This window comes from Ochotona curzoniae, unplaced genomic scaffold (assembly GCF_017591425.1).
Source record: "Ochotona curzoniae isolate NIBS_2020 unplaced genomic scaffold, NIBS_Ocur_1.0 contig_1302, whole genome shotgun sequence".
Lineage (NCBI taxonomy): Eukaryota > Metazoa > Chordata > Mammalia > Lagomorpha > Ochotonidae > Ochotona > Ochotona curzoniae.
In genome coordinates, this window is record NW_024465035.1 from 8233104 (window position 1) to 8250458 (window position 17355).

At 43.5% G+C, this 17355-nt stretch overlaps 1 protein-coding gene across 3 annotated transcripts; it reads right to left on the reverse strand.

Annotated features, from left to right (window-relative positions):
* Positions 1 to 1806: 1806 nt before the first annotated feature.
* On the reverse strand, positions 1807 to 16726 carry SGO1 (shugoshin 1). Of its 3 annotated transcripts, none has more exons than XM_040963568.1 (8): positions 16638 to 16726; positions 14224 to 14372; positions 13945 to 14141; positions 10669 to 10745; positions 9059 to 9126; positions 7061 to 7900; positions 2958 to 3147; positions 1807 to 2746 (listed from the first exon to the last, which is right to left on the reverse strand). In XM_040963568.1, the coding sequence occupies exons 2-8, from the start codon at positions 14363 to 14365 to the stop codon at positions 2632 to 2634; spliced, it is 1629 nt and encodes a 542-aa protein (XP_040819502.1). In that variant the 5' UTR covers positions 14366 to 14372; positions 16638 to 16726; the 3' UTR covers positions 1807 to 2631. The 3 variants fall into 3 exon arrangements, with proteins under 3 accessions (XP_040819502.1, XP_040819511.1, XP_040819494.1); XM_040963577.1 differs by lacking the exon at positions 16638 to 16726 and adding an exon at positions 15759 to 16168 and having other exon boundaries at positions 7061 to 7723; XM_040963560.1 differs by lacking the exon at positions 16638 to 16726 and adding an exon at positions 15759 to 16168.
* Positions 16727 to 17355: the final 629 nt, after the last annotated feature.

A 17355-nucleotide genomic window follows, 5' to 3' on the forward strand; every position in this document is an offset into this window, starting at 1 on the left:
TCAAGTACTTGAGCCATCACTGCTGTGTTTCAGGTGTGTACTCACAGGACGTTGTAGTTCCAGATTAAGTACTCCCATACAGGAGGATGTGCCCATTTAGAAGGATGTCTGGGTTTTTTTTTTTTTTTTTTCCTTTTTTTGAGGGCCCAGAAAGGTTAACTGCAAAGGGGTGGCTCAGTCTTTCCTGGCAGCAGCCTTCCTCATGGTGGTCAGGGGGCCGCTTAGCTCCTCCTGGTTTCTCTTGGCCTGGATGTGGGTGCCACTCTCTTCTTGATGAACTTGAGGACCAGCTTGTCTTTGAAGGCCTTGAGCAGCTCACTGGCGCGGTGCTAGGAGGGGGCAAAGTCACACACCTCCCAGATCATGCCCAGCAGGAACTTGGTGTGCTTGGTCAGGTGCCTGTGATGTAATGGTGGCTGTGCCCTGGTTTGCTCACTTTCTTGGTCACCTGAGGTCCTTGTTGGGGCCCATGGCCATGGGGTAGTGCAGAGCCATGGCTGCACATTTCCAACCACTGCTGATGTGTAACAGGTGTCTTCATCGCAAGTCTGAAACCCTATCCCAGCTTGGTGAATTTTAATATCTAATAACACCAAGAGATTAGCAATGTGTGGGGACCCTGTAATGTGTAAATTGTCATTGGGAGAGTGACACCCTCTTTGTGAAAGAAACACTGTGGAGAATTTGCTAACCCACAGTAAATTTAGAGCTCAGTACACCTTGGAGCTGGTAAGTTGACTTGTAGGTGTCAACTCTATAAAGTAATATGCACAGCATATATTGCAACATTAATTCGTATGCAATTAAAAAGCAGGGCCCAGTGTGATGGCTCAATCAGCTAGCCCATCCCTGTCAGATACTGGGATCACATATGGTCACCAGTTCCTGTCCCGGCAGCCCCACTTCCCATCTAGCTCCCTGCCTGTGGCCTGGGAAAGCAGTTGAGCAGGGCCCAAGGCCTTGGGACCCTGCACCCATGTGGGAGACCCAGAAGAGACTCTGAGCTCCTGGCTTTGGATTGTCTCAGCTTCAGTCATTGTGGCTACTTGGGGAGTGAACCATTGGACAGAAGATCTTTCTGTCTTTCCTTCTCTGTAAAATCTACCTTTCTGTTAAAAAAATTTAAAAATGGAAATATTTAAAAAGAACTGTTTTATTTATATAACAAAAATATTGTACATTTATGAGAATAATTACATCTACCAACATGGATAAATCTCAAAAACAGTTAAGATATATTGTATGTACAATATAATACCCATACACAAAGATACAATACAGAACAAGTTGAAGGATACACACTACAGGTACAGACACACTGGAAATACAAAAATGTTAACATCGATTTTAAGATAATGGATGATGCTGTGGATGCAGGGGAAGAAGGTGAAGAAGAAAGTGAGAGAATGTGTCACAAGAACATGATTTACAAAGCAATGATGAAAACGGTCAACGTTTTAGAACCAGAATTGGCAAAATAGGTTTTATAGCCAAAGAGGCAAGACCAAAGATTTATATAAGCAGTTTATTATTGGGTTTCACAGTGTTTCATACCATCAAAATTTATTTCAAGTGTCTGCTTTTTTTTTTTTAAACTATTTAAAAACATACAAACCATGCTTAGCTTGCAAACCATCCATGCTGGATGTGGCTCCAAATCTACAGAGGATTCTGGCTGTGATGATAGGGATCATTCAAAGGTATGTAGTCAAAAAAATTTGGTAAAATCACACAGGCTAGGAACGAAAACAGCGAGGCAGACGCTCTCTTGATATTTAAAGAACTAAAGGAACAAAGGTGCTATCTTACAGAAACTTTTATTACTTTAAAAACCTGGACAATCTATGGATTTAGAAGCTCCAGAGGTGTGTACAAGTATTCTTGCAGATGTCAAGCCTTCTGAGCTAATGTTCCATTAGCTGGTCAAACTGCAGGGAAGTCCCTCAGAACTTTGGAGATTTCTGACTGAAGAGCAATCCTGAAAGCCCATGACGTAGTACTTTGTGTGTTTGTTGTAGAATCGTTTTGAACAACATACACCCAGAACTCAGTCAGAAAGTCACTTACCTGGTCTCTTAGACTGAACAATCATCAATCCACTAATCAAGATCCTTCGCACATTTCATCTCAATAATGACACTCAACAGCTGGAATCAACTAGGACTCCAAAAGCAACCTGGAATGTGTCTGCTCTGAATGCCAAGACTTGTTTTCTCAAAACTATATAAGGGTTTTTAAACAATATTTATCGTGCCTTAAAAAATATATCTCCTATCTCCTCAACCTAACAGGAAGAACAGGTGCCGGAGACTATAATTAAAACTTCTTAATTTGAATAATTATTAATTTCAAAAATGTGGCATATGCATTTAATAAAATCAAGGTGTTAGCATAAGAAATCTAAACAATATTAGTGCTCAAGTCCAGTTCCTAGGCAAAAGGAAAATTAAATTTCATAAGGCTAAGATAAAACACCACATCTGAAATGCATCGTTGAGGAACATGAATAAATGACGGTCCTGTGAAGAGCATACTTCGTGACGAGCTCAGCTCGTCTGTGTGCTGATGGCCTCTGACTTGGAACAATGGAAAGGGGTCGGGGACGGACTCGGGGAGCATCCACCCCAACTCTCACCGTGTTTGTCTCCCACTTTTTTTCTTAGAATGTCCTGAATCCTTCTTCTGCTTGAAAATAGGAGAATTCAAGAGAAACAAGTCTGTAAAAGGGTCCCCTCTTCTCAGTTTCCTACAATAACAAAGAGAGGCGTGAGGCATAATAAATTATATGTAGCCCAATACTAATTTTTCAGTATGAAGTCACCATAAACTATGCCAAACTTGATGTTCTCACTTGAGTTTTTAAGCTTCTTTACCTCAAAGAAGACATATCTTGAACAAAGCTGTGACCTCCCTCCCTCCCACCGTTGAAAACGAGCTCCTACAAAGTGAACACTTACGAGCCGAGCGTGGGCTCCTTGTAGTTCACGTTGCTTGTGCACCTGCGCTTGGGCAGGGACACGGCTGGGCTTTCTGTATTCATTTCTGGAGACAAAGAAAATCTTCTGATTCTCACTACAGGATTCAGAGGGGTATTGGTGATATCCTTCAGGCCCAAAAGAGGTAACTGGTGAGTTTCCGGTGGTGTACCTACAAAACACCTTTCACTGAATATGGCTAAAAAACAAACAAGAACCAAAACTAAAATTGTACTTAGTTATATATCCTATATGGACACAAAATCTGGTATTTAATACCAGGTTATTTAAACATTTTCACTTTTTTTCTTTACTTTTCCAACTAAATAATGTTGAAATATTAACTATGATAGACACAAAGAACTAACAGAATACTAAAAATTCTGCGAAAGCTTGGGCATAGTTGAGTAAATAAAAAATTTCATTGAAAACTATTACCTATCTAAAAGGCAGAGAGAACTGACTGGTACTCCACCTGCTGGCTCCCTTGCCCAGTGCCACGGGGGCTGGGCCAGGAGAAGGCCAGGAGCTGCAAACCTCATCCGGGTCTCCTTTGTGAGTGGCAGACTCACTCACCTGCCGCTCCCCGAGTGTGAAACAGCAGGAAGATGGAGCGCAGCAGAACTGGGACTTGAACTCGGCAGTTCTGACATGGGATATTGGTATCCCAAGGACCACTGAACTGCTCCACCAAACGCCTGTCTTAAGAATTTCATTTTAGTTTCGCTTTGACATTTAAAATTACCAAGAAGTCTCCTTCAATAACTACATTTATGGCCAGTGGCTTTTCAAAAACATTTAATTTCCCTGAAGATTTATTTTGCTTTATAGTCTGAGCTACACAGACAGGGAGAGACACAGAGAGAAATATTCCACCCACTTGCTTACTCCCCAAATGGCTGTGATAGCCAGCGTTAGGCTGGCCGGAAGCTGGGGCCAAGAGTTTCTTTTGGGACTCCATAGGTGGCAGGGAGCTTAGGTCTTGGGCCATCCACCACTGCTTCCCCAGGTCATTAACAGGAAGCTGGTTTGGATGTGGAGCCGTTGGGACTCAAATCAGTGCCCATAAGGATATCAGTTGAACCCACTATGACACCACCCCAGCCATACACATGGCTCCTTAAGGTCTTTTAAAGGCAGTTACATTCACCTTATTAAAGAAACTCTAAGTCATAGCCTTTCTATGAACAGGATGAATCCCAGTAAAGCTAATATATTGAAACGTTACCTATCATAAACATCTAAGTTACTCAGTTTTGTAACTTCGTTTACATTAGGAGGAGGTGCCCAAGTGAGGACACTGCAACATAATCTAAGGAGCTTTAGAAAGAAAACTATACTAGAAAATGATAAGTTTGAAATTATTTTATGTTAACCAGCCATATGATCCAGTGTTATCTGGGTTTCCAATAGTGTTTTGTTGTTGCCAGATATATAATATCAGCTCCACTGTTATATTCCAGAATAATGTTTCCAAGCTTTAGTGAGAATATGAATCCAGAGAGAATGTGGACTTTGATTTCCGGGAATGAGGTATGGCCCGAGTCCACATTTCTGTGTAGCTGGCAGGTGACGCCAAAACTGGTCCTAGGAACCAAACTCTGACGAACACTACTTTTGAGCGTCTTCTTTTAAAAACTTAATATAGGGCCCGGCGCGGTGGCGCAAGTGGTTAAAGGTCCTCGCCTTGCACGCCCGGGATCCCATATGGGCGCCGGTTCTAATCCCGGCAGCCCCGCTTCCCTTCCAGCTCCCTGCCTGTGGCCTGGGAAAGCAGTCGAGGATGGCCCAACGCTTTGGGAACCTGCACCCGCGTGGGAGACCCGCAAGAGGCTCCTGGCTTCGGATCGGCATAGTATCGGCCCGTTGCGCTCACTTGGGGAGTGAATCATCGGACGGAAGATCTTCCTCTCTGTCTCTCCTCTCTGTATATCCGCCTTTCCAATGAAAAAATAATAAAAATAAATCTTTAAAAAAAAAAAAAAAAAACTTAATATGGAAGCAGCATGTTGGTGTAACAGGCTAATCATCCATCTGCAAGCGCTGGCATCCCGTAAGGGTGCTTGCTGATTTGTGCTCTGGCTGCTCCAATCCTGATCCAGTCCCTGCTTATGAGCTGCGAGAGCAGTGGAAGATAGTCCAAGGCCTTTGGCTCCTAATACCATGCGGTAGGCTGGGAAGAAGCTCCTGGCACCCCAGCTTCAGATCAGCTCAGCTCTGGTCATTGTAGTCTTTTGGGAAGGGACCCAGCAGACAGACAATCTCTCTCTGTCTGCCCTCTCTGTGTAAAAATCTACCTTTCTAATAAAAGTAAATCAAAGTAAAGTGCTGGGATCCTATATGGGCGCCGGTTCTAATCCCGGCAGCTCCACTTCCCATCCAGCTCCCTGCTTGTGGGCTGGAAGAGCAGTTGAGGACGGCCAAAGCCTTGGGATCCTGCAGCCACGTGTGAGACCTGGAGGAAGTTCCTGGCTCCTGGCTTCGGATCAGCGCAGCTCTCTGGCCATTGTGGAAACTTGGGGAGTGAATCATTGGATGGAAAATTTTCCTCTCTGTATATCTGACTTTGCAATAAAATAAAAAAATAAATCTTTAAAAAAAATCACTAAACAATACTTCTAAATGCACATAAAAATGGCCATAACATGTAATGAATCCTGTTACTCAGCTTCAATAAAGCTATTTTGCTAATTGTGTTTGATTTATCCTATCACTGTACTACGTTTAAAGAAATGTTCCTCTTGCTTAACTGGCCAACTTAGGAAGCTGCTGAAATCAAGGCCGGATGCTTGGCCTAGTGGTCAGGACACTGCTTGGCAGGCCTCACCCCACACGACAGCACACAGCTCTGAGTTCTAGTTCCCAGCTCATGTCTAACCCGGAGGCAGCAGGTGAGGCTCAAGTGGGTGAGTTTCTGCCACTGAGACCTGGATGGATTTCCTTCGTTTTGCCTGGCGTGGGCTGCTGTGGGCAATGGGTCAGCAAATGGGGATTCTCTCTCTGTCTTTCACACAATAAATAAAACAGAAAGTTCTTCACTTTTTTAGGCTTAAGTTTTCTTATAACAAAACAAGCATGATGATTCCTAATACTTCACAGAAAAAGGAAGTTTATGTATTTGAAAGGGAGAGGAGAGAGAGAGAGAGAGAGAGAATGAGTGAGTGAGAGAGTGTCTTTCATCTCTGGTCCATAGAGCCAAATGGTTGTTTGAGGCAAGGCAGGGCTTGGTTGACGTTAGGAACTAAAAACTCCGTCAAAGGGATGCAAGCACTTAGATACCCGCGGCCTCCCAGAGCATACACTGGCAGGATGCCAGCCTGGAAGAAGCAGCGCTTTATCCCAGGCACTTCAATATGACAGAGGGGCTTCACGTGGTGGCTTCACCTGGGGCACCACAACACTTGCCCCCACAGAGTTGTTCTGAGAACCAAATGGAATAACGTGAGAATCGTGTGAATGATACCATCTGACGGAGCATGGCTTTACCAACTAAGAGTCTCAGATGAGATTGTGGACAGGTGAATGTTGAATTACCAACATTTGGATTATACCTATTTTCAGCACAATAAAAAGATTTTCTGAGCCACCATTTTTAGATGTCTTAGGGATGTTTTACAAAAAACATAATACTTTTTGTTAATTGAGGAAATAGCTTCTAGTTCCTCTTAGGCTACCTTCCTTAACTAGATAATTATTTCAAATCATGGTTTCTATCAAACAGAAACTGAAAACATTAAAAGGGTCAGTCACTGGAGTCAAGTACAATTTCATTTTCAGGAGTATGTTTCAGGTTTGGGTGTAAATAATCTTATTTAACCATCCATTTACTGAAAATGGAAATTTGCTGTCCCTACTGCAGGTAGTATTTGTTGTGAAAGAGGATTGAAATCAGCTTGAAGTAGGTCAGAGGAACAAGTGGGACCCCCTCCCCCACAGCCTCGCCATTTCGTCAGTGTAACTTCCCCAGGGGCAGATGGCGGGTCTCTAACCACCCCCGGAGAAGCAGCCGGCAAGCACAGTGTGGAAGCCCTGGCAGCGGTCATTCATCATCAACATTAAAAACGCAGGCCAACAAGATCACTTACTGGCAGGAGGACTCTCTGCTGGCACAGAATCCTCTTTCTCCTTTTCATCCTTGGAAGCCTCCGTTTCTTTTTCATCAGCATACTTTAATGCTTTCTTAGATCGAGGTCTCGTGATTCTGTCTGACTCATCAGAGAGATTTTGAACCGACTTGCCGGGGGGCAAGTACAGGTCATCGGAGTCATCTCCAGAAAGACTCGAATCGCAGCCGTTCACGTCAACCTTCCCGCTGTTTTCTTCGCGATTTGAATCACTGCTTGTTTTCTGTCGGAAAGGAGTCAGATGAATGCCCTCTTCCAAACTGAAATTGTAAGCGTCACCAGAACCGACAGACTTACTTAATTCTTTGTTGCAAACAGGTTTTTTACTTTTATGCTTACACCCTAGTCCTTTATACTTTAAAAAAGATTTTGATTTTCTCCTTCTTTTGGCTTTCCTCTTTTCTTCTTTTTGCCCCCTCTGCGTATCTCTGTGCTTACTTTCTGTATGTTTAGATTTAGGTTCCGAAGCGACTTCTTGTACTTTGGTGAACTTTCCCAGGAGAATCGGCTTTGGCGATGCATTCATCTCGTCCCTGTTCCACACATCTTGTTTTACCTTTTCAGGCTTGTGATGGTTGGCTAGTTGATCCACATATCTAACTCCTTCCATCTCAGAAGCACTGTCTGCCAAAAGATGGGTTCCAAAGTCATCCAAGCGATCATCGTAACTTTGACTATTAGAATGCTTTTTCAAATGGCGACGCAGAGATACAGTTTTAGGTAAGACATTATCACTAGATTTTGTTTCACTTGAGTCAAAATCAGTTCCCAGTGTGTCCTGAGGAACAGCAGGCACTTGTTCTGAGAAGCCAAAAAATAAATGAAACAGTTTCACTTGCTGGAAAAGTGATTTTAAAAAGTTTTAGAATTCAGCATTAAAAACACAACTGAAGAGTCGTATTTATATCCTAGCTGCTCCACTTCCCATCCAGCTCCCTGCTTGTGGCCTAGGAAAGCAGCAGAATGGCCCAAAGCCTTGGGACCCCGCACCCATGTGGGAGACCCAGAAGCAGCTCCTGGTTTTGGATGGGCTCAGCTCCAGCTGTTACGGCCACTTGGGGGCGTGAACCAGCTGCAGATCTTTTCTCTCTGTAAGTCTGACTTTCCAAGAAAAAGAAATCAAGCTTTAAAATAAATGTGAATAGTATTCAACCAGGCACCATGGCTGAACTGGCTGACCTTCTGCCTCCAAGTGCTAGCACCTGCTGGGATCCCACATGGGCACCAGTTCCTGTCCTGGTTGCTCCACTTCCCATTCAGCTCCCTGCTTGTGTCCTGGGAAAACAGTCAAGGATGGATCAAAGGCTTTAGGACCCTGTACCCGCATGGAAGACCTGGAAGATGCTCCTGGCTCCTGACTTCAGGTCGGCTCAGCTCCAGTCTGCTGTCTGCACTTGGGAAGTGAATCAGCAGATGGAAGGGCTTTCTCTCTGTAAATCTGCCTTTCCATTAAAAATAAATCTTAAAAAAAAAAAAGAAAACAAAATTGAATAGTATCTATGTAACTGTGGGTACAGGTTCAAGAGGAAAAGCATCTCATATTTCAATGTGGGATAAATATATTGAGAGCAGAGCTAGGCTACTCTTTGGAAAAAAAAAAGAGAGTAATATTTGGATAACTGAGAAACTTTTTAGTATGAAGTACAACCTGTATTTTTAGAGAGGCAGGAAGATTTTGATTTTATATAAATTGTGAATGCACCATCTCTTAAGATTATTCTGAGTGTGAAATGAGATACTGTGCATAAAATATCAAAGTTTAATCCATCGTAGAGCTCATGACAAAATGGATAGATGTAATTTTAAATTATTATTATAAGTAAAAATGACCAAATTGCTTTTAATAGAATGGGTGTACAGATGTTAAAAATTAAATAATAATAAGAAAAAACAGAAATTTAACTATACTACTTGTTCTCCTAAAGATCTTGCCCTTGATAATATTTAATTTTTTTTTACCTTGATTTCCTCCAATTTGAAATGATTCTTTTTGTCCTGGAAGGTCAATTTCTTGAAGAGCCACATCCCTTAGAAAATATCAAAGAAAGAGAAGAATTTAGAAACTACAAAATAGAATCAATTGTTTTTAATCTGTCCTTTAGTATTATTTATAATTCTATTTCAAATGAATACATTAGTTACGTATCAAAGGAAACCAAACAATTATGGGCTAACTATAGCAAGGCTGATTCGGTGACTGACAGTCAACTCCTATCGGAAGAACTAAAAAATCAAGTTGAATAGTTCCAACATTAAAAAAAATCAATTTCATATGACTGGAAGAACAACCAATCAGAATTAACATTTTAAAAACATGTAGTTTCATTCCTCAGCTTTTTAGCTCGCTTCATCACTAGCACAGCTATGATGATTGGTAATACATGTCTTTATGGTGTTTATCACACTTTTCTGAAGTTGTTAAACACTGTTCATTTTCCTTTAAAATCTTTGTTGGCTCACAAAACAAATTTTCTTTATGCTGTAATTTTATTATTGGTAGTTTCATTCTAAAGACAATTTTATTTTCCATGGAGACTTTGTGCTCTTGACATCCAAAACTGAACATCGATTCAGGTAACACGCACGAGTGGGACTTAACTACTTTAGAAATCTTTCAAGAACTTGATTATCTCATTTTATTTTTCGTCCATAACATAAACAGCTTAAAGTTCACTGTTTGAAAACTGCTAATGAGTAAAAATAATCTATAGCGACAGAAATTAAATCAGTGGTTGCTTCTGCAAGGAGAAGGGGGTAAGAGAATTGCCTATAGCAGTAATTCTAAACCAGCACAACTATGCTTCTTTCCCAAGAGACACTTAGCCACGTCTGCAGTTATTTTTCTCTCTCAGAAGTTAGGGACAGGAATGTCACTGGCAGAGGCCAAGGATGTGGCTAAACATCCCATAACATACAGACCAGCCCTCCACAAGCATTATTTGCTGCGCAAGATCAACAGTGCCAAGACCGAGACATCCTGGGCTACAGGAGGGAATGTCTGTCTTAACAGATACGTTGGTTCAACAGCTGCATGTATGAGTCAAATTCATTGAACTGTGGAACTAAGACACATGTATTTTAAAGTATGTAATTAAATCCCAATAATTTGTAAGCAAACAAAGTATACCTGATCCAAAAGGAGACAGTATATGGATCTGATGGGAAAAGCAACCAGATCACTACCTGTTTGCAGCTATACTAAATTTGATGTCTTATTGTGTATTTTTCTATAAATCAAACTATTTGTAGGAATGACAAAAATATCATAATTTTAATAAGCAATCCTTCTTGTAATAAAAGCATGTTAGAGAAAAAGCTAACTAAAGAGAATTCAAGAATTTTGGTAAAATTTATAAGGAATATAAGTCCTAGACATCTAGGAAGTAACTAAATGCAAGAAAAACAAAACTTTCACATGGTTATTTATAATTCCAACACATAAACTTCTTGAATACATTCTCCAGACAGCATGAGACTTCAAATATGATTACGTATAGTGATAATTTGGTCATAAATGAGCCACAGAAATCAACCTTAGTATTCATACTCAATAATGATTTGGTACTAACGGTAAATCCTTCGGAAACAAATCCTTGCAGCTCTCATCGCCACCGGGGTCCATTCCAGAGGGACACAGTTCCTGGGCCTGTTAGTGCAGTCAAACAAAACAGTTACAAAGCATTCATTTAATTTGGAAAAAAAAAAAAAAATGAAATTAAGAGGTAAGTTTATTAATTTGGGAAAAAGTTTGAAATTGAAATTCATAGTTTGTTTTTTTTTTTTGGCACTGCTGGTAGCTTACCTTTTAATTCTGTTTTCCATGATTTTTTAATGTATCCTTCTATACACTGCATTCATCATGGTTCCAGGCACTAATGTAGGAACTGAGACTACACAGTCAAAAAACAAACTAACTTGCATGCTCTTATTATCTACTAGAATAGGAGAGAAAATTGGGAAAAGAACAAGGTGCGAGTACATGAAGTATCTTCAAAAAACTTCATGGGAAATGTGCATTAAGTAATGTGTGAGGGACCCTGCACGGTGGCTCAACTAGCTAATCCTCTGCCTACAAGTGCTGCGATCCCATAGGGGCGTCAGTTTGTGTCCCAGTTGCTCCACTTCTCATCATTGTTTATGGCCTGGGAGAACAGCGGAGGATGGCTCACAGCACTTAAGATCCTGCACTTACGGCTTCAGACAGGCTCAGCTCTGGCTTGTGGCCATCTGGGAAATGAACCAGCAGACGGAAGATCTTTCTGCCTCACTCTGTAACATGTCTTTTATAATCTATTTTTTTTTTAAAGATTTATTTTTATTATTTTTTTTCATTGGAAAGGTGGATATACAGAGAGGAGAGACAGAGAAGAAGATCTTCCGTCCGATGATTCACTCCTCAAGTGAGCGCAAGGGCTGATGCTATGCTGATCCGAAGCCAGGAGCCTCTTCCGGGTCTCCCACGTGGGTGCATTGTCCCAAAGCTTTGGGCCGTCCTCGACTGCTTTCCCAGGCCACAGGCAGGGAGCTGGAAGGGAAGCGGGGCTGCCGGGCTTAGAATCAGCGCCCATATGGGATCCCGGGCGTGCAAAGCGAGGACCTTAACCACTGTGCCACCGCGCCAGGCCCTATAATCTATTTTAAGATCTATTAGAGGTCTGGTGTGATGGCTCAATGGCTAATCTTCTGCTCATAATGTCAGCATCCCACACAGACACTGGTTTGTGTGCTGGCGGCTCTACTTCCCATCTGGCTCCCTGCTTATGGCCTCTTAAAGCAGTAGAGGACAACCCAAGTTCTTGGTATCCTGCACCTGTGTGGGAGACCCAGAAGAAGCTCCAAGCTTTGATTGCAGGCCAGTGTCAGGCTTCCAGCTTGACCGAGTCCAGTGCCACACGTGCTTCTTGACATTGTCCAGCTTCTTCCGAGTCTTCCTCACCTTCCAGGACGTGCGGCAGGTCGGTGCGGCGGCCTGCAGCCTGCGCTGGCAATCTGGGACATCAAGCGTGGCTCCTGCACGAGCTCAGCCTGCTTTTGAACAGCATACTTTCCACCATCTCCAGCTTTCACATTTCTAATCTTTTTGTTGTTTTGCTTCTTTCTCCACTTTTTCTTTGACCAATTGCTTAGCTGCACTGGTTTGATCTCCTTAAGTGCTGTCTTAATAGCTAGGCTAAAAATCCACCCCAAACAATACGTTTTAATATTCAAACGTCACTAATGAATGTTACAGGGTTTGTAAGAATAGGATTTTTCTAATGATATCATTGAATATTCATTTCATACTATTTCCATGTGGTATCAATGAAAAATAGGGAAAGGAGGAGGAAGACTTAAACGCCTTTGGCGGGATTATTTCTCCCTTAAGAGTTGACTGAATAAGGAAAAAAAGTTGGCAAAGACTACTTTCTTAGTGCTAGTGAGGACACTAGCAGGTTAATCCTCCACGTGCTAGCGCTGGCATCCCATCTGGGCACGAGTTCGTTTCCTGGCTGCTCCACTTCTGATCCACTTCTCTGCTATGGCCGGGGAAGCAACAGGGGATGACCGTGTCTTAGGGCCCCGGCAGCCACAGGGGAGACCAGCAAGAAGCTGCTGGTTCCCAGCTTTGGGTCAGCTCAGCTCCAGTCACTGTGGCCATCTGGGGAAGGAACGGGTAGACAGAAGATCTCTATTTGTTTCTCCTCTTTAAAATCTGCCTTTCCAATAAAAATAAATAAATCTTAAAAATTTTTTATTTTCTTTAAAAAATTTGTTTAGAAATAGTCTACTCTCATATGAAGCTGAAGCACTCACATTTATGGGGCAATTCTCAACTACACTGCATGTGCACATGCTGCAGGTTCATGCACAAGTAGAACCGAAGGGCAGATTTTTTGATGCTAAATTTTTTTTTGCAGCCCATGTATAGTTTTTACCTATCTTTTCCTTGAAGCTTCTGAAGACAATTCCAGCACATACATGTTGCACATGTCTTTTTCAGTTAAGATAAGGAATCATTGTTGGTTACAGGGAAGTAAGAACCTTCCATCGACTTCTGTAAATGGAAAGGTAACTTTAATTTCTTTTTCAAATTCCCCTTCAATCTCTTCTCCAATCATGATGGTCTGGATTGCTTATCTGGCCGTCTGTACTAACTGCTAATACAACTGTCGTTCCTGGGATAAGGAATTTTTTTAAGAGTTATTTACTTTTATTGGAAAGGCAGATATACGAAGAAGGAGAAAGAGCTTCTGTCCACTGATTCATTTCCCAAGTGACCGCAACAGCTGGAGCTGAGCCATTACGAAGCTAGGAACCAGCAGCTTCTATGAGGTCTACCACATAGGTACAGGGTCCCAAGGCTTTGGGCCATCCTTAACTGCTTCCCCAGGGAGCTGGATGGGAAATGGGGCTGCAGGGACACAAACTGGCACCCATAAGGAATCCTAGAATCCTAGCACTTGATCAACACTGGGCCCTTGCTCTTCTTTTCTTGCCCTATATAACATTCCTGGAAACTGGCAATATTATTCTTCTCAAGATTAATATACAGCCACTATCTTAAAGCAAGCCTTCTGTATACATATTCCATTTTGACCAGAACCACAGCCAAATCCATTCCTTACAGCCTTGTACACATACAGAACCCAATTAAAATTTTAGTCAGCAAACTATTCTGAATATTTTTTGCCTGGGAACTAAGACACAGTCTTTCCTATTTAGCCAACACTAGTACACAACAATTATTCTCTAAAAACATTTGAATACTTCCATGCTCAACTGGACATAGTTTAATTACTCAGAAAAGTTAAGAAGCACTAAATAAAAATCCTGGACCACAACTTGAGTTTCTGTAATGAAAATACCTGAGTAGATTCTTTGGTTTGCTGTGAACTGAGTTTTTCTTTCAAGGCATACAGTTGATAGGTAAGGTAGTAACACTGTTTTCTCAACTCCAGGATGGTTTCTTGGGCTTCTTTTACCTTGCATTTTTCATTTTCCAAAGCCAAAACTAACATCCTATTGTTATCTTGGTAATTTTTCAGCATTGTAGAAGCGTTGCCTAAAAGGAGATTAAAAAAAATCTATCAGTTTTAAACCTTAAAAAAAGTGATGTGAAAGGCCAACATAAAAAAATCTCTTACTGCTCATCTGGCATGGCGCGACTGTGAAAGACCTGCGCTTGCCGAGCTCCGCCAAATTCTTATTCCTTTTCTCTTTCATTCGCTTCTTAATGTCTTCAAGACTATCTTGAAAAGATTTCTTCAGGGATCTTTCCTTTGCCATTTTCTGTCTACGAATTTAAAACAACAAACATATTTCATCGTATGGAGAGATAGTGCTATCAGATATAAAATGTAAGATTCAGGAAACACAGGTTTATAAAGCATGGGTTATATACAGGCTTACCTGGAATGAACTTTCATTTTGCAGTTTTAAATTCTCACTAATATTTCTGCTATACTGAGCCTACTCCGGTGCCTTACCGGAAACCTTTACTGCACAGAGCTCCAACCCAATGATTCACACTATGCCACATGCTGATTCTTTCACCACTATTCACTGGGGGCTTACGATATGGCAGACACTATGGGAAATCCTTATTCCAGTTGACGTTATTATAGAATTTTCTAACAGACAACATTTATGACCAACTTTCAATGTCTGGGCTTATAGCATTTTTTGTTTGTTTTAGTATTGCCAAGGTTTTAAAATTAGTATTACTCTTAAAAGTCAGAGTTACAGAGAGAAGACAGAATCTTCCATCCACTGGGTCGCTTCCCAAATGGTGGCAGCGGCTGCAGCCGGGCTAGGTAGAAGCCAGGGAGGTGGCCCTATCTTCTGGACCTCTCACGTGGGTGCAGGGGCCCTAGGACGCAGGCCACCTTCTACTGCAGGAATCAGCAGGGAGACAGCCTGGAACTGGAGCAGCTAGGACTGACGGCCAGATAGGATGCTGGAGGCAGAATCCACTGTACTACAACATTGGTACCTACAGCATTATTTTTAAGGTACCATGTATCTGGGTTTTGCTTTCAGGCTCTCCTACAGTCAAACATTTATCAGATCAGGTTATTTACTCTCATACTGTGGAAAGGCCAGTGATGTCCAGGTCCTTCCTGGCTGTCTCCACAAAGAATTGATCTGGCAACTTCGGCCTGAGGAAAATTCTAGTTTCTTTAAATCCAGTTCTCTTACCTAAATAACATGCACATTCAGAATGCTACTGCTTTGTCCCATGTGTTTCTTCTCATTCACTGTACCACACCCTCTCTTTCTGTTCTCCTAACGCACGGTCACACATTCTCCAGAAAGTCAAGGAGATCCTGAGATCAGCTAGTATCTCTACAGGATTTGGACAGGCAACTGAAAAAGAGCAGGAACACAACAGCCTTTTGTGTCCCTGTGAATTATGAGCAAGGCACACAGATGTTGCATAATTACTGTATGTACAGTTAAAAGCAGGCAAGCGTGTCATGACACTATTAATATGTAAGTAACTTCATCCTTCACTGCTGTAGCTCCAAGAACCTCAGCATGCCAAGAAGGAATATTGTTACCTTACATTGCATCTTGGCAGTTCTGAACATTAAAAACATCTTTTGCATAACATTTATGCATACCATTTCCTCACAAAATATGTATATATATCTCCACTCCTCGTTTTTGTAAATCTTACATGTTCTTGGTTATTTTTCCCGGCCTCTGTTTTCCTGAAGGCAGTCAGTGTCTTGGGTCTCAAATGCAGGCTGCAGCTCTGACTTCCATATTGTCTTGCTATCCGTGGATAGCCGCCATCCCCAGGGGCAATTACGGCAGAGCAAGTGCAGCTGTTTTTGAAAGCACTGGTGGGAGGTGCCCACCACCCTGAAGTTTGGAAAGTTCACTTTGAGATGTTTTTGGACGCCAGCAGATTAAGTTAACTCAGACCAGGATATTTTAAATACAAAGACTTGCTCAGTTTGCTTCGGGACAGTTAACCAAATTAACGTCACAGAAGAAACGTGGTGGTATGAGAAGTTTGCTATCCGTCCAGGGGGTGTGGTAAGAAGGAATGAAGGCAGAGACCAGGGTGACACGGGGACGATCGGTCTCCGTGCCCACCTAGGCTTTGGGTAAGGGGTCTGAATTCAAGGCTTTGATCTTTGTCTACAATTCTCTTCTTCTGGCGCCGGGGCAGCCAGGCGGGGCCTGGTCTCCACTGCTCTCTCTGCACAGTCCCGGAGAGCAAGGGACAAGCCTTGACAAGCCCAAGATGTCGGGGCGTCGCGCGGCAAACGACCGCAAACGCTGCTATAACACATCGTTAAAGAAATAAAAGCATTTTTCTTTCTTGTTTGTTTTTCCGCGAGGAACGGGGGTCGTGTCCCATTTTACACGAAAGAGCAGTCAGAGCTTCAGGCCTCCCACCCTATTTAGGACGATCTTAAGACCATGAGTTAGAAACTTGACCCTGTGCGATTCTTAGAAGACCCTGAGGCCTCCTTCTCCGGAAGGAACAGGGCTGCCGGAGGTAGGCCCAAGGGGCCCTCGGCTCGCGCGGCGTCCCAGACGGTACCTTGGCCGCTGCCTGTGCCGCAGCTAAGCAAGCTCCTCACATCCCAGGACGCCCCGAGCTCCGCCGCCGCCGCTGCCGCGCGCGCTCCCCGCGCTCCGGGGCGCCCCGACTCCCCGCGCGGAGCTCCAGCCGCCCGCCACCCGCGCGACTACATTCGAAATTCCCCAGCACGCTCTGTCATTCGCTGACGCCCAGGGCGTCACGTGAGGCGGAGGCGCCGGCCGAGCCCGCCCTCCGCTGGGCGGGGCCGCGTGACGCGCCTTCCGGGGGGCGGAGCCAGCGGGTGGCCGCGCCCGGCGGCGGGGCGTGGCGTGCGGCGGGGTGACGCGGGAGGCGGGCTGCTGTCCGAGGCGCCCAGGCCGCTCCGGAGGCCGCGAGCGAGCGCTGCTGAGTGCGAGGGCTCCCTCTTGTGAGGGGAAGCTCCGTGGCGGTGGCGGGCGCCGGCAGTCCCGGCGGCAGGTCTCCGAGAGGTAAATTCTAGAATTTAAAGCCAGGCACGGCGCACGCTTGGCGTTGTCAAGACAAGCTCGTTAAGGAAAAAGCGGTCCCCGAACGAGGCAGCTTTTTCAGGCCACCTCAGCCCCGCTGCAAGCGGAGGGTCGTGCTGGCCGCTGTGGCCACACCCGGAGATTGTCCCTGCTGCATCCAAGAGGCGGCTGCTTGAGGAGCTCACGGCTCTTCGGCCTTGTCTGCATTTTCTCGAATCTGGCGGCCCGGT

What these genes read in the sequence shown, in the direction of transcription:
- SGO1 (XM_040963568.1), bottom strand. Translation starts at nt 14,365, where the DNA reads ATGGCAAAGGAAAGATCCCTGAAGAAATCTTTTCAAGATAGTCTTGAA. An exon ending in AGCAGAGAGTCCTCCTGCCA is followed by an intron (nt 3,148 to 7,060) that starts GTAAGTGATCTT and finishes GGTGTTTTGTAG; the next exon opens with GTACACCACCGGAAACTCAC. An exon ending in AAGGAGCCCACGCTCGGCTC is followed by an intron (nt 2,747 to 2,957) that starts GTAAGTGTTCAC and finishes TTGTTATTGTAG; the next exon opens with GAAACTGAGAAGAGGGGACC.